The following is a 15,357-nucleotide window of genomic DNA, read 5'->3' on the forward strand; positions in this document are numbered from 1 at the left end:
AATGCTGCACGAGATAAAAGAATGGAAACCTTACCCTCGGCAGCCAGGCCTACACTTTGTTCAATCAGAGACGCGGCCGAGCCCGCCAGGGTCAAGGCGCCAAGACTGAAAGGAAGGCCTTTCCGCAGGGCCTCTCCTGTCTCTCCCTCTGAAGGAAGCCACTGACAGCCCAGCCAGCGACCGTCACTGTACCCTTGATGGCTCCTAGACCGCCCTGGGCAGCACCTCTGAGGGACACAGAAGAGCAGAGGGAGGGACAAAGCACGATGAAGGGGCTGGCAGGTCCCTGGCTGCACTGCTGTGTGGCCTCCCGTGCTGGGGTCTGCCCTAAGAACGGGGTGGCTCCCATCTCCTGGGGGGCTCGTGAGGTTCTGAAGGGAGAGTGAATGGACAGCACCCAGCAACAGGCACCTCCCATCCTCCAGGGACACAGCCAGGGCCCGTGGCCTTTCCCAAGACCAGTGTTCTTTATTGGTGCACATCTAGAAAATGCTCATTTTTGTATTCTGAAGGGGTGGAATTTTTGAAACTTGAAAGCCCCAAAATGTATATGTTCACAGGGCTGCACGAGGGGCCACAGAGGGCATTTAGGGATTGGGGGTATTTGAAAGCCCTGGGACCCTCCAGGAAGGTGGAGGGTGTCAAGACGGCCAACGCTGAGGACCCCCTATTTTGGGGGTGCTGGGGATCAAACCCAGAGCCTTGAGCCTACCAGACAAGTGCTCTACCACTGACTACACCTGCAGCCCAGAAGACTCCTCTTAATATCCCATCTTTGTGCAGCCCCCACGTGACAGTCTGGAGTTGGACATGGCTGGATGATTATAGCTTCGTGACCATAAAGTAACCCTCATGGCCTCTGGGATTTTGCAGCCCACAGGTAGCAGCCACAGGAGTAATGCAAAGGTCCCGGCTCTAAGCCTAACAGACAGGTGCTCAAGTCCTAGTGTTGCAACTTCCTAGCCAGTGACTCTGGGCACGTTACCTGACCTTTGGGCCTCAGCTCCCTCATCTTGAAACAGATTGATTATAGGATGAGCAGTATGTTGACAAAGTGCATTTAAAGTGTGATGGCACACGCCTGTAATTCAGAGGCATGGGAGGCTGAGGCAGGAGGATTGCAAGTTCAAAGCCAGCCTCAGCAACTTAGTGAGACCCTGTCTCTAAATAAAACATCTATTTTAGAAAGAGGGCTGTAGATGTGGCTTAGTGGTTAAATGCCCCTTGGGTTCAATGCCTGGTACTAATAAATAAATAAATAGTGTGCTTCATACTCTACCTGGCCTTTGGTAAAGGTTTGTTAACTGTTGACGGGATTATTACATTATTCATATTTCTTTTTCTTTTTTTTTTAAAGAGAGAGAGAGAGAGAGAATTTTATTATTTATTTATTTTTTTAGTTTTTGGCGGACACAACATCTTTGTTTGTATGTGGTGCTGAGGATGGAACCCGGGCGGCACGCATGCCAGGCGAGCGCGCTACCAAATGAGCCACATCCCCAGCCCCCATTATTCATATTTCTATTGTTATTTCTCCTTGATATTCAGCTCCATTGGCACATCTTATCTTTGTGGGTGTTATTACCTAATGGGAATCCTCTTATGAACTGTACAGGCTGAGCCAGTCTATTACACAATTTGTGCAAATATATAGAGAGATAAGTCTGCATGGTGGTACTAGCTATTAACTTACAGGGTGCTTATTTTAAGTCAGGCATTGTTTGATGTACTTGAAATTCATGCCAATGCCCCAGTGAAGAAGCCACTGATTGCATCCTCATTTTGCAGTTTAGGAAACTGAGGCCCAGAGTGGTGAAGCCACCTGCCCAAGATTTCATAGCTGGCAAGCGCAGAGCTGAGACTCACAGGCAGGCAGAACCCATGCTCCTAATCCAGCCCTGTGTAGGAGATGCCCACTAGTCACAGATGTACTGCTCATTTCCACTGTGACCTTGGCAGCCACTTTACCTCTGGGGGCTTTAGTTTTTGCCCCTCCGCCACGTGAACTGCACGTACCTCCGCCCCCTCCCTGGCTGTCACTCTCTGTTCCCAGTCCCATCACACTCCCTGTCTTGGGAGTAGCACCCCCCAGCACAGCAGCTGGGGGCTGTCTGGATTGTGGCACCAGTGTAGTCCCCTGAGCCAGGCGTGGTGACGCACGCCTCTGATCCCAGCAAATAGATAGGCCGAGGCCGGAGGATCTCGAGTTCAAGGCCAGCCCTGGCAATTTAGGGAGACCCTGTGTCAAAATCAAAAGGGCTGGGGATGGTGGTTGGGGCAGAGCACCCTGGGTTCCATACCTGGCCCTGGGAAGCAAAAACAAGAACCCTGAGGTGGGCCCTGTGCAGGCAGCGGCGGTGGCCAGACCGCCCGTGATGTGATGACCGATTAGGAACTTCCTCTTGGAAGCCCAGCTTCCTCTAGGAGCCAGAGGTGCTAGGGCTTGGTGGGGGCGGGGAGAGTGGGTGGGAGCAAATGAGAGGAAACTCCTGTCAGCTGGGCCGCGTTTGGCCAGCGTTCAGCAGAGCAGCTCACTCTAAGCTGCTGACCATTAGCATGGCCCTGTGCACATGCCTCTCTCCCCGCTGCTGCAGCCCGGTGGGTAAACCACTGGCGTCCCCTCCCTTGACCAGCAAAGAAAGCTTCTAATTAATGCTGCGCCTCTCCGACTTGCTGGAAAACCTGAAGCCATTTCTGCCACTCAAAACGACAAAGGAGGGATAAGTGGAAACTCCTTTTCTCGTCTAGGTTTGATAACAAAAACGACTTATCTAATGGGCAAACAAGGCTTTAAAGGGGTGTTAGGTTAACCAGATGCAGGGCCACATAATTATTCCCAGGCCTGGGAGCCCCAGATGAAAAGCTGCCGGTTGGACAGGAACTTGAAGCCACAGGCATGACATGGGACAGAGTTTTCCAGGAAGACAGGAGGCCCCTCAGTTCAACCCTGTGAAAAAGGGGAAGAGCAAGACCCAAGTTCCTGTCTGGCGCAGCTACCAACTTGCTGTTTGACCCTGGATAAGTCACTTAACCTCTCTGGTCGTCTGAGAGCCCAAGTTTCTCTTCTCAGCTCTCTCTGGGGGATCTGCCTTTGTATTGAGCTCATTGATTTGTGGCAGACCAGGCCTATTCATCCGGCTCCAGGAGGGAGAGGGAGGTTGCTGTGGCCTAGGTAGTTATGAAGCAGCAGCAAAGACTTGGAGTATGGTGGGCATGGGCCAGCCAGACAGACCCTGGAGAGTAAGAGCGCACAGCCTGGCCTCCTGTGAGTGCTCTATGCCTTTGCACCTAGGGCTTTTCAAGACTGACCGAGCACATTCCTGGAGTATTCAGAGGATGGCCAAGTCCAGGGACGTCTGGCCAGAGGGGCAGGGGAAGCACAGGAAAGCCGGCTGCAGTGTGCCGAGGCTTCTGGAGCGAGCACGCAGCCCAGCCCATGGGGGAGCACGCAGGAACGCTCCTGCCCTTTGTTTTGACAGAAAACTGCTGATTCAAAGAAGCTGAAGGCTTTTCTTGGGATTTCAGCTCTCTGACCTCCCTCAGACTGCAGCCGATCCCCTTGGTGCCCCGGCACCCCCACAAAATTACATGGTGGGCTCTGGGCAGCCTTGATGGTCAGAGAGGCCAAGAGGAAGGCGTGCCAGCCTTTGGAGGGGCTGGATTCGGTGCCGGGGACAAGGCCTATTGTTGGGGACAGGGCCTTCTGCCCTACACAGGCATCCACCACCCTCTGGTGGCAGGAATGTGGGTGCCACTGAGAGGGAACTGACGGTCCCCTGGCCGCCCAGAGCCCTGCTGAGGCCACTCTAGGACAGACCCAGGAACAATGAAATTCACAGCTGAGTGTTTAGGTCATGATTCCGTCCCAACGTCACCCAGAAGGTTCTCTCATGCCCCTTCCCATCATCCCTCTCCTCAGGGGGTTCACTGTTCCGACTTCCTTTCTTCTCTTGCCAGTGCTGGGGCTGGAACCCAGGGCTAGGCAAGCGCTCTACCACTGAGCCACACTGTCCTTGTTCTGTCTCCATAGCTTGCTTTGCCCACCCAAGAATTTGATGTAAGTGGGAGCAGATACTAGCACTCCTCTCGCTCGCAGGATGCACTTGGGGCCATCCTCAGTGCGGCGTGTTTCACTGGTTTGTTCCTTTCTGTCGCTCAGTAGTGCTGGGGGCGGGGTGGCTGGGCCTCGTTTTGCTTATCCGCCCCCCCCCCCCCAGTGATGGGTATCTGGACTGGCTCCTGGTTGGGGGTTATGGCGGGAGCCGCTGTGAACATTTACTAAATCACAGGCATTTGGGGCTGCAAGTTCAAGTAATGAACTCATTGCTCAGAGGGGAAGACTGAGGCCAGAGAAGGGAGGTGACTTGCTGGATCAGGGCCAGCAGGCAGGACTTCTGACTCCCCAGACCCAGCGCCTGTCCTCTTCCCCACCAAGCTCTCCCAGCGGGACCTGGAGTCTGGCTGGGAACTAGGCCAGGCCGTGAGCAGGGGGTAGCGAGCCGGAGTTTCGGTCAGAGCTCGGTCATCTTTGATGTTGTTCACTCGGGTCTGACTCCCTGGTATTTATTTGCAATTAGAGAGCTGGTTCCTAATTAGGCTGATGGCTGTGGGAGATGGCGGGGCCATCGCCTCAGAGCCACAGAGAAAAGGATCCTTCTGCAAGAGGCTGTCCCCTTGTGTCCTGAGTAGCAGCCCAGACAGACTATGGGCAAAAGACATGGTGGATCGGTGGGGGAGGTGCTGGGGACGGGGTGCGGGGGGGGCACCGGAGTCCCTGCCTCTCACGTGCAACATGGCCGGGCGGTTGCCAGCTCACTTGTCCAGGCTGCACAGCTGGCCGGTGGTGACAGCCTAAGGTCTGTCTCACTCTGAAATCTTTTGGCTCATGTGAGCAGGGTTAGAGGAGAACTCGAGAAGTTTTGGTCCCTGCCCCCCTACCATGTGTCATCAGGCAAGCCACTCTATACCCTCTCGGGGCACGAGGTCACTGGACTCCATTAGCGTTTCCCACAGACCAGCCTCAAAACTCAGTTTTCCTTGGTTCATGACAAAGAAAATTAAAATGAGGTAGAAAATAAGTCCACACAGGACAAAATGAAGCAGCCATAACTCTCTCATTTCAAACTCCCTGTTAAAATAGGGATTCGAGGGCTGGGGCTGGGGCTGAGCGGTAGAGCGCTTGCCTAGCTCATGTGAGACCCTGGGTTCGATCCTCAGCACCACATAAAAAACAAATAAAATGAAGGTATTGTGTCCAACTACAACTAAAAAATAAATATCAAAAAATAAATAAAGTAGGATTCGTTTGTGGGGGCCCTAAGTGTTGGGACCCCCTACATGAGACCATGTCAGGGACCCTCAAGCTCTGCATGGTACACACCTTCTAGGACCCAGACCATGAGAGCAGTCGTGGTCACCGGTGGGGAAACTGAGGCTTAGAGAAGAGGAGGGACTAGCTCCGTGCACAGGCTGTAGGGTAGAGCCCACCCCAAAGGCTTTGCCTGGCACCTGGAGAAGGGCTCCTTCTCAGTATCCGACAGAGACTCGAGTCCTTGCCTACCACCTTCCACTGCCCCGGGCTTCCTGTGGGGTGGGGACAGTGTGCAGACTGTACTTTGTGTCACCCCTCCATCTGTGTAGCGGGTTCCCAGAGCACCCTTCTGGACAGATGCAGCCCCGTGGCAGACAGAGAAGACGGAGACCCCGCCTTTCCTACTTGGAGAGTGTGGGGGTCGCTGACCAGCAGCATGGTCGCCTCTCAGGCCTGGGGAGGGGCTGAAGTTTAGATGCCCAGGAGGGAGGGGTCACAGCAATCTTCCCAGAGGTGACAGTCTGCCTCTAAGAATTTGGGAGCCTTGGCCAGGAGCCCAGTCCAATAAGGTGCCACCAGTCTGCTCAACCCAGGCCCCAGGTACCCGGGAGCCAAACAGCTGGTCAGGCTGGGCCTCGGGTGGCCTAGTCACTCCTGTGAGGGGTAGGAGACCCAGAGGGGTGTTTGGCTGACTGGGATGAGGGGAACTGAGAGGAGGGGGCCTTGAATTGAAGAGCTTTTTGGGAACTGAGAAGACGAAGTGCCCACCCTCCCAGGCCTGTGACACCCCTTCACAGGCTGCTGTCGGACTCTGAACTGTCTGGACAGAACTGGTGCGTTATGGTGGGTGGCCCTTGCAGAGCCTTCCTGAGAAGGGAAGGTAGAAGGAAGAAGTAAGGCCTCACTCCATGAGACGGTGGCAGAGTCCTGGGGAGGTAGGGGTGGTACACACCTCTAGGACCCAGACCATGAGAGCAGTCGTGGTCACTGGTGGAAACTGAGGCTTACAGAAGAGGAGGGACTTGCTCCATGCACAGGCTCCATGCACAAAACCCGCCTGGCGCCTGGACAAGCGCTGTCCTCCTCTCTAGAGCGCGCTCTGGTACGAGGCTGGCTCCAGCGTTTCCTCCTGTGTTCCCCGGCCCACCTCCTCCCTTGCAAGTGGAGAAGGCCACAGCTCATAGAAGGTGCTCGGCGATGCGGGTTGCTGGTCCTGTCTCCCAGCATGCTCCGGGCACCTCTTCTTTGCCGCCCCGCCTTGCTGAGTCTGGCGCACTCACAGGACTCCTGCGGGCTGGTGAGCAGCGCTGGGGTTCAGGGCCAGGCTGACCCGCTACTGCTTTCTTGGCCCTTGTGCCAGAGAGGGCAATGGCTTGAGCATTAGAGCTCAGGATCTGGCTGTTCCTGGCTGCTCACCTGCTGAAGCTGGCCTAGTGTCCACAGCCTAGTCATCTATCAAGGCTTGAGCTGTCTAAGGGGTGGGTCAGTTGAGGGCACGGAGAAGGACCTTTCCTTTCCCTTCCTCACCATCAGCTGAAACCATGAGGGGCCTCCATGGAGACTCTGAGGCAAAATGATACAAATTTTGGGCCAGCATGGGGACTTGGATTCCCCAGCACACCTGGGGACCTGTTTGGTGCCAAGCAGAGGGCAGCAGGTGTGTGTGGCGGATGGACATTCATGGGGTCTGCACCAAGCCCAAGGCCCCAGCAGAGCAGCAGAGCAGCCAGCCTACAGGAAACCCCTCAGGCAGTTTCCTGCTAGGTGGCCATGTGGGCCTCCTGGTATGTGAGGATATCAGGGGACCCTGTCACCCTGCTCCTCTGGGGATTTGAGGCAGTGCAGGGATGAAGAAAACAGAGCTGGCCTCATCCAGGCTCCCAAGGGAAGTTGTCAGAAGTATAATCCCAGCTACTAGGAGGCTGAGGCAGGAGGATCACAAGTTTAAGGCCAGCCTCTGCAATTTAACAAGGCCCTGTCTCAATAAAATAAAAAGGGATGAGGAGAGTGCTTGTCTAGCATGCACAAGGCCCTGAGTTCGATCCCTAGTACTACAAAAACAAAAACAGAAGTGTTGTCTCCCTTGGGTTTGGTTGAACTTTGATCAGTTTCCCTTTGAGAAGCTGAGCCATAAAGTGCCCTGCTTTGTTCTTGCCAGGTTTCCAGCTGAATGTCTTCTTCCATACAAGGGCCCCCAGCCAGGGAGCAGGCATGGCAGGTCCTGTCACCTTGCTGGATAGTCATGGGCCGTGAGCCCAAGGGAAAGACCAGATGACAGAGGCTTCAGAATCTGAGGGGCTGGCCACAGGTGGTAGTAGTAGGCCTGGGCGTCCCTGCAGGACAGGACAGGCCTGTGTCTGGTTTCCACACATACAAAGATGCCCCAAGTTGGAATGGCACAGGGTTTCAGGAGCGTCCAGGCCACCCCTTTGCCATGCAGTGGGGAAATTGAGGCCCAGAGAGGAGCAGCACACACCTCAGAGCTGAAAAGCTCCTGACCCTTGAGAAGTAGTTTTCTTTAGCACTTAGGGACCCTCCACGTCTGCTGTAGTTCTGGTGAAAACCTCCGTCTCTTGCCAAGAAAATCAGCTCAGGTGGAGTAGGCAGTGGAGGAACTGGGAGGCTGAGATCGGGGCTGGGAATGTCACTGCAACCTCGTCACTCTTCCTAGTTTTTGGAAATGGCATCTCACTATGTTGCCCAGGCTGGTCTGGAACTCCTGGGTTCAGGTGACCCTCCTGCCTCAGTCCCCATGTGCTAGGACTTCCAGGCACCCTTACTATAACAAGGCCAGCACAGCATTCCACGCTGCAGGCTGAAAAGGTTCTCCACCCTGCCTTCTATGCTGAAGACCCTTCAGGTGATCTCCACCCCCAAGAGTGTACCCCTACTCTATTCCCATGGCGGCCTGGATGAAGGGGTTCAAATCCTGGCCAAGCCTCACTAGTTGTGAAACCCTTGGGCAGGCTGTGGGTACCATTTTCTGCAGACCAGGTGTCCTCACAGAGTCCAGAGTAAGAGGCATGGTGCCCACACCTGGCAGGTGGAGGGTGCTCCTTTGAGTATGTGCAGATGTCTGTCTGTCTGTCCTGGTGGTGTGTCAAATGCTTGAGAGCAGGAGAGGGATGTGATTTGGGTTGTGCTGCACCCTGTAGGTTCGCAGTCTGTTTTCTCCTTTGCCTGAGGTTATGTATGTGTGACAGAGGGGAGGGGGGAGGGGGAGAAGAGGTCCCCTCACTGTATGCCAAATGCCCCGCGCCATGGCACACAGTAGGCGCTCACACAACTGCTGAACCCCTACTGTCCAGACACACCCCTGGTCACCCCCTGGTTACCACACCCCTGGTCACCCCCCATACCCTGTGCTTGCCCAGCAGACGCCAGCATGTCTCCGGACGCCACCAAGCCGAGCCACTGGTGCAGCGTGGCGTACTGGGAGCACCGGACGCGTGTGGGCCGCCTCTACGCGGTGTACGACCAGGCCGTCAGCATCTTCTACGACCTACCTCAGGGCAGCGGCTTCTGCCTGGGCCAGCTCAACCTGGAGCAGCGCAGCGAGTCGGTGCGGCGCACGCGCAGCAAGATCGGCTTCGGCATCCTGCTCAGCAAGGAGCCCGACGGCGTGTGGGCCTACAACCGCGGCGAGCACCCCATCTTCGTCAACTCCCCGACGCTGGACGCGCCCGGCGCACGCGCCCTGGTGGTGCGCAAGGTGCCGCCCGGCTACTCCATCAAGGTGTTCGACTTCGAGCGCTCGGGGCTGCTGCAGCACGCGGCCGAGCCCGACGCCGCCGACGGCCCCTACGACCCCAACAGCGTGCGCATCAGCTTCGCCAAGGGCTGGGGGCCCTGCTACTCCCGGCAGTTCATCACCTCCTGTCCCTGCTGGCTGGAGATCCTGCTCAACAACCACAGATAGCGGCGGCCCCGCCAGGGGCGCCAGGAGGCCGGGCGCCGCCCTCACTCACCTCGGGAGGGGCCGGCGCCCAGAGACGCGCCCCCCACGGACGAACCCCCCCAAATATCATCTACCTAGATTTAATATAAAGTTTTATATATTATATGGAAATATATATTATACTTGTAATTATGGAGTCATTTTTACAATGTAATTATTTATGTATGGTGCAATGTGTGTATATGGACAAAACAAGAAAGACGCACTTTGGCTTATAATTCTTTCAATACAGATATATTTTCTTTCTTTTCCTCCTTCCTCTCCTTTATTTTGTTTTTGTGTTGTTTAAGAAAAAAATGATACAGCAGAACTAGGTGGAAAAGCCTGGGTTTGGTGTATGGCTTTTGAAATATTAATGCCCAGACAAAGAGCTCATAGCAGTCACTCGATGATAATAAAGTATTCACATTCTAGTTTTTTTTTTTTTCAATTTTAAACTGTCTTGTTTTTACAAAGAGGGACACTCAGGGGTTCTGAGTGGGCTTCTGACCCATCAGGCACTCTGAAACGACTTCAGAATTTACTGGATTAAAAGTAGAGGGAATAAATTGAAAAGGGAGGAAGGATAAGTTTACTCTTAAGTGAACCAGAGAGGGGTCTGTTCCTTCCTGCCCTTGGCTGTGGTAGATCCCCTGGATAAGGACCCAGGCAGGGAAAGACAGTGCAGTGCTGGCTACCCTGGAGAAGCTCTCCCAGTGTGACCCAGGGGGCTCCTGCTTTGGCCTGGAGGAACTCTGAGTCCGATGGGGGAGTCTCAGGTCCATGCCTCCCATCTCAGAGCTGGGCAGGAACCAGAAGACACTATTTTTCACCACTCTGGGGAAATGGCCAGAGGAAATAAGACCAAGACACATTTACCACCTTGTGTACCCGCTTTGGAGCCCCAGGGCAAGGCTCCTCTTGGGGTCTCTCAGGCTATCCTCACACCACCACCAACACCACAGACAAGCTCAGAATCTGTCCATCCCCAGCTCAGCTGTGTTAATGATTTATGTGGTGGATGGTGTATTTCATTCAACTTCATAAAAGGGGAATATTGGGGTTCTGGTAGGATGAGTGACTAGCTTATGAGTCAAATGAAGCCTGCAATTTCCATCTAATTGTAGGACCCGAGCCATCTCATTATATCAGTATTTTTTTCTCTAGAATATTTTTTTCTCTTTTTTGGATACCAGAGATTGAACCCTGGGGGTACTTAACCACTGAGCCACGTCCCCAGCCCATTTTTAATTTTTTTCCTTTGAGACAGAGCCTCACTGAGCTGTTTAGGACCTCACTAAATTGCTGAAGCTGGTTTTGAACTTGTCATCCTCGGGCCTCAGTTTCCCAAACCCCTGGAATTGCAGGCATGAGCCACCAGGCCCAGCTCCAGAATACCCTTAAAAGAAGGCCTTGCTGGCCAAATAGCTACAGGGAACATTCCATTGTAGGCCTTCTTTCTTGAAGGTTTATATTAACGTGAAGTGCTCTGAGAAGTCCTGTGTATTATCTCTTTGCTACATAATAAATCATCCCCCAATTCAGCAGATCAACACAACTAACATTAACTCCCACAGTTTCTGCAGGTTAGGAATTAGGAACAGTTTAGCCAAGGGGTCCTGGCTCAGTGAGCTTGCAGTCATGCCAGGAATGTGGTCATCTAAGATTTGACTGGGTCTGGGGTCCTGTTCCAAGCCCAGTCACGTGGCAGTTGGCAAGAGGCCTCAGGTCCTCTCCATGCTGGCCTCTCTGTCAAACCTCCCATGACAAAGCTGCCCCAGAGCAAGTGATCAAAGGAGACACCAAGAGTGGAGCCTCTGTCTTCCATATTCGCATCTCAGAGGAGCACACCAAGGCTTCTGCTCTAATCACTATCACACAAACCATCCCCATTTCAGCACAGGGAAGCCTCCTACACAGGCTGTGGGTGGCACGAGGCAGGGATTGGGTCACCACATCCTCCCATAAAGACATCATTTAACTTTGCTTCCCAAAGTTATTGCCAATAGACTGTCCCTGCCTTTATGAATCCTGTCCCCATGCCTCTGAACTGACCACAGGTGGTCACTCCAGGGTACCTACCCCCACTAAGGCCCTGTCCTAGAGATGCCTGTCTCATTGGCATCTTTCAGAGGCTCTGTTCCTGGTGTAGGGTCAAGATGGGAGGTTCCTAAACTCACAGTCAGGGGTGTCAGAGACCAGGAAGCAGAAGAGGAGTTTTCAGACACTCTGGAGAGAGGGTACGTGAATTCAGATCCTATCCCTGCCACTTAGAGTCAGTGACTTCTGAACTTCTCAGTGTGCTTCCATGCCATCACCTGTAAGATGGGAAAAAAATTGTTCCCACCTTGGCGCAGATTGGGAGAATTAGGCACCTTGCTCAGCAGTAGCTGTCACTCACACTGCAAGGGCTGGGGAGGGAGGCTGGGAACCCTCACACAACACCATGAGGAACCGGGCTGACATTTAGGAGGCTGTGGGGAAAATGGGCTGGTTTCTAAATGGACCAAATAAGTGATCAGAGCTGGACTTTCTTAAAGATCCTTTTCAAACTGGACATGGGGGCACACACCTGTGATCCCAGCGGCCCAGGAGGCTGAGGCAGGAGGATCGAGAGTTCAAAGCCAGCCTCAGCAATTTAGCAAGGCCTTAAGCAACTGGGTGAGAACTTGTCTCAGAATAAAATATAAAAAGGGCTGGGGATGTGGCTCAGTGGTAAACACCCCTGAGTTCAATCCCCAGTAACAAAAAAAAAAAGTCATTTTCAAGGGACTTACAGGCGGACTTGCAGGTAGGAACAGGTTCTAGCCATGAACCCATCCTGGCTCCCAGAGCATGTCACCCGCCAGTGGCAGGCTCCTTGCCCGTAGAGGCTGCAGCCAGCCACCCCCCGTAATGCCTGAGAATAGAAGCAATGATCACAATCCTTCATCTTCCGGGAGCAAGAGGCACAGGGAGTGACATCCCCATTTGGAAGACAGGGAAAGTGAGACCGAGGACTTCCCTGAAGTCCCTGGCTGGCCTCCGGGGGCCTGCCTTTCTTCCTGGGGCTCTGAGAGTTCACTTCCAACCAGATGGGGACGCTGAGTCCCAGGAGCTGGCTGTGGCTGAGTTCTAGGCAGGGACAGGAGCTGCTGCCTTCTCCCCCCATCCCCCAGCAGGGTGCCGGGCAGTGACTGTGGTTTCCCCAGACCACCCAGGGATCTGGTGACTCAGGCTCCAATGGAGACACTTTCTAAATAAGGCCCCAGGTCCCTGGAGAGTGTGGTGGGACAGGGTTCCTGCAGGCTCTAGGAAGCAAAGTAGGTGGGACTTACAGCCCCCAAATCCAAACTCAGGCTGGGTGGTACCCCAGGGGGATTCCTGCAACTGACTAGGTTATTGAAGAAGGGTTGACCATCCCTTGTCCTCTTTGTTGCCAATCCATGCCCCACCCCCATCTCCAGCTCCTCCCCTGCCTTAGTCTCTGGGTGTATCTGTGCCGGGAGGGGTGGGTTGGTTGATCTAGAAATAAGAGGCCAATGGGAAAGAGAGGGGCTCCTGGTGATTTTATGCTCATGTGTCAGGTGAACATAGGTCCAGAAAGGGAGTAAGAGTGGCTGGAGGTCACACAGCATTCTGGGGACTTTTTTTTTTTTTTTAATATTTTTTAGTTGTAGGGCTGGGGATATAGCTCAGTTAGAAGAGTGCTCGCCTCACAAGCACAAGGCTCCATCCCTAGCACCACAAAAACAAACAAACAAAAACAAAAACAAACCAAAAAATTTAGTTGTAGATGGACACAATGCCTTTATTTATTTATTTATATGTGGTGCCCAGGATCAAACCCTCTGACATGCCAGGCGAGCGCTCTACCACTGAGCCCCAGCCCCAGCTCTTGTTCTAGGGACTTCCCGGTGTTTCACACACCATCCCCCTCCCTACTGCGATCCCACACCTGGCAAGGGGCTTTAAAACTGCAGCTGTCCCCAGCCTCTGTTGCCTAGTTCTAATCCCGTCCCTGCCACTTACCCGCTGTGTGGCCTTGGGCAAGTTACTCTAGGGTGTCTCATCTCCTTACCTGTCAAAGTGAATACTGACAGCAAGATCCCCTGCAGGCTGGTGGGCTAGGAGGGTTCTAGGAATTGAGGCCCCCACCTGCTCAGAACTGGCTGGCGCCGAGCACTAAGCTAGTGTGTACCACTATTATTTGGGGGCCTGAAGCAGGTGAGAAGAGCTTTGGTTTGGGGGCCTAGCAAGTGTGAGGACTCAGATCCAGACCCCTTACCTTGATAATGACTTGGGCCCTTCCCTGGCCTGTAGGGACCCATTTCCTCAGCAGGAAAGTAGACCCTGGGACCCACCAGGGCCCCTCCCTGGCAGCTCCTGCCTCCCTGGGATCCATTCTCCGCCCAGTGTGACAGTCTCTCCTGAAGCTGGCAATGCCCCTCTCCACCCAGCTGGGGTGACTCCATGTTCCTGGGGGTGTAGTACTAGCTCTTAGGTGGCCCTGGGGAAATCTGGCGCTGTACCATCTCTACCTGGGGCCCCTTCAAACTCCACACTCCAGCTCCCTCCCTCTTTCCCAGGCCTCAGCTCCTCTCCTCTCAGTCCCTCATCCTGCCCTATCTAGGCTCATCCAGTGACCCCTCATGTGCCAGTGCCGGATACAGAGGAGGGACTCTCTGGATGTTTGTGGAACGAAGGGGTCACCGAGGTAATGGCAGTGGGAGTGTATCATAAACTCTGAAGGACCAAACAGGCGCTCCGAGGGGGTGTGTTTATTAGTGTCATGTGTCTCCATGACAATCCCCAGCTGGATTCTCCCTACAGGCCCCTAAGAATGCTCACCCCTACACCAGGTTCTGGGGGCTCCAAACCTGCAGCCTTATTCAGAATTCCTGGGGTGTGGGGAGGTCCATTGGATGACTTAGAACACAGACTCAGGGAACGTCAGAGCTGGGAGAACCCTCAAAGTACATCTGGTTCTACACGTATCACAGAACTGAGGGCCACAGAGGGCAGGACACTCACCAGGGTCACAGAGCAAGGCAGCAGGGCAGTGGCAGAGAGAAGACAAGCCTTCCAGAGCCAGCCTCTTAGTGCTGCTGCAAAGGCTTCAGTGAAGAGGACATAGCCTGGGGGGAGAGGGTGAAAGGTAAGACGGGCAGGAGGGCAGCTTAGGAATTTTGGTTTAATTGTAATATAAAATTTGCCAATGGAACCACTTTTAAGGGAAGAATTCAGTGGTATGGAGTACATTTGCATCATTGTGCAAGCATCACAACACCCATCTCCAGAACATTTTTCATCTTTCCTACGCTTTTAAAATATTATTATAAAAAATGCCTAACATGAAAGTTGCCATTTTAGCCACGTTGAAGTGCACAGTTCTGGGGCTTGCAGCTCATGCTCATTTTTGGATTCAAAAATTGCCTTTAAATGAAAGGCAAATAAAGACGAAGTGTGTACATCACCCCAGGATTCTGAGCCTTTGTGGTCTCCCTGCAGCCCTGAGAACCCGGAGGAGGCTGTGTGCCAGCTTGACCCAGCTGGAGGTAGGGGAGGCTGTTGGAGAGGCTAGGAGGACATCGGGGAAGAAGTGTCCAGTCTATACTGACTGGTACTAGGGACATAGTGGGAAACAACCTGGCAGCCTCTGACCTTTGGTTGATGTTTATTTGTTTGTTAGTACTGGGATCTGAACCCAGGGGCACTCAACTACTGAGGCACATCTGCAGCCCTTTTTCATTTTTATTTTGAGACAGGGTCTTTCTTGCTGGGAGCCATCAGCCAAGTAGGTGAGGCTGGCCTCGAACTGTCCATCCTCCTGCCTCAGCCCCTTGGGCTGCTGGGATCACAGGTGTGTGCCTCCACACCTGGATCTCCAACCATTTTCTTTCTTTTTTTATTTAATTTTTTTTTTTTTTTTTAATTGTAGTTGGACACAATATCTTTATTTATTTTCATGTGGTGCTGAGGATCAAACCCAGTGCCTCACACATGCACGGAGCACGGCGGTCGTTCTACCACTGAGCTACAGCCCCAGCCCTCCAGCCGTTTTCAAAACAGTTTTGTAAAAGTGAGGCTGGTGGAGTGCAGATAAAGTTGCCGGAATTTCTGAGCCTGA

General features: G+C 53.5%; 1 protein-coding gene across 2 annotated transcripts in view; it reads left to right on the forward strand.

Moving 5' to 3' along the window:
* Positions 1 to 9,515, forward strand: part of Smad6 (SMAD family member 6) — a 74,144-nt gene extending 64,629 nt beyond the window's left edge. For both annotated transcript variants that reach the window (XM_076848653.2, XM_076848654.2), the window contains one exon: positions 8,689 to 9,515. In XM_076848653.2, the coding sequence (XP_076704768.1) occupies positions 8,689 to 9,230 (542 nt within the window). In that variant the 3' untranslated portion in view covers positions 9,231 to 9,515. The remainder of the gene's footprint in view (positions 1 to 8,688) is intronic.
* The last annotated feature ends 5,842 nt before the right edge of the window (positions 9,516 to 15,357 follow it).

The sequence above is a fragment of the Callospermophilus lateralis genome, chromosome 3 (assembly GCF_048772815.1).
Source record: "Callospermophilus lateralis isolate mCalLat2 chromosome 3, mCalLat2.hap1, whole genome shotgun sequence".
NCBI classification, from domain to species: domain Eukaryota; kingdom Metazoa; phylum Chordata; class Mammalia; order Rodentia; family Sciuridae; genus Callospermophilus; species Callospermophilus lateralis.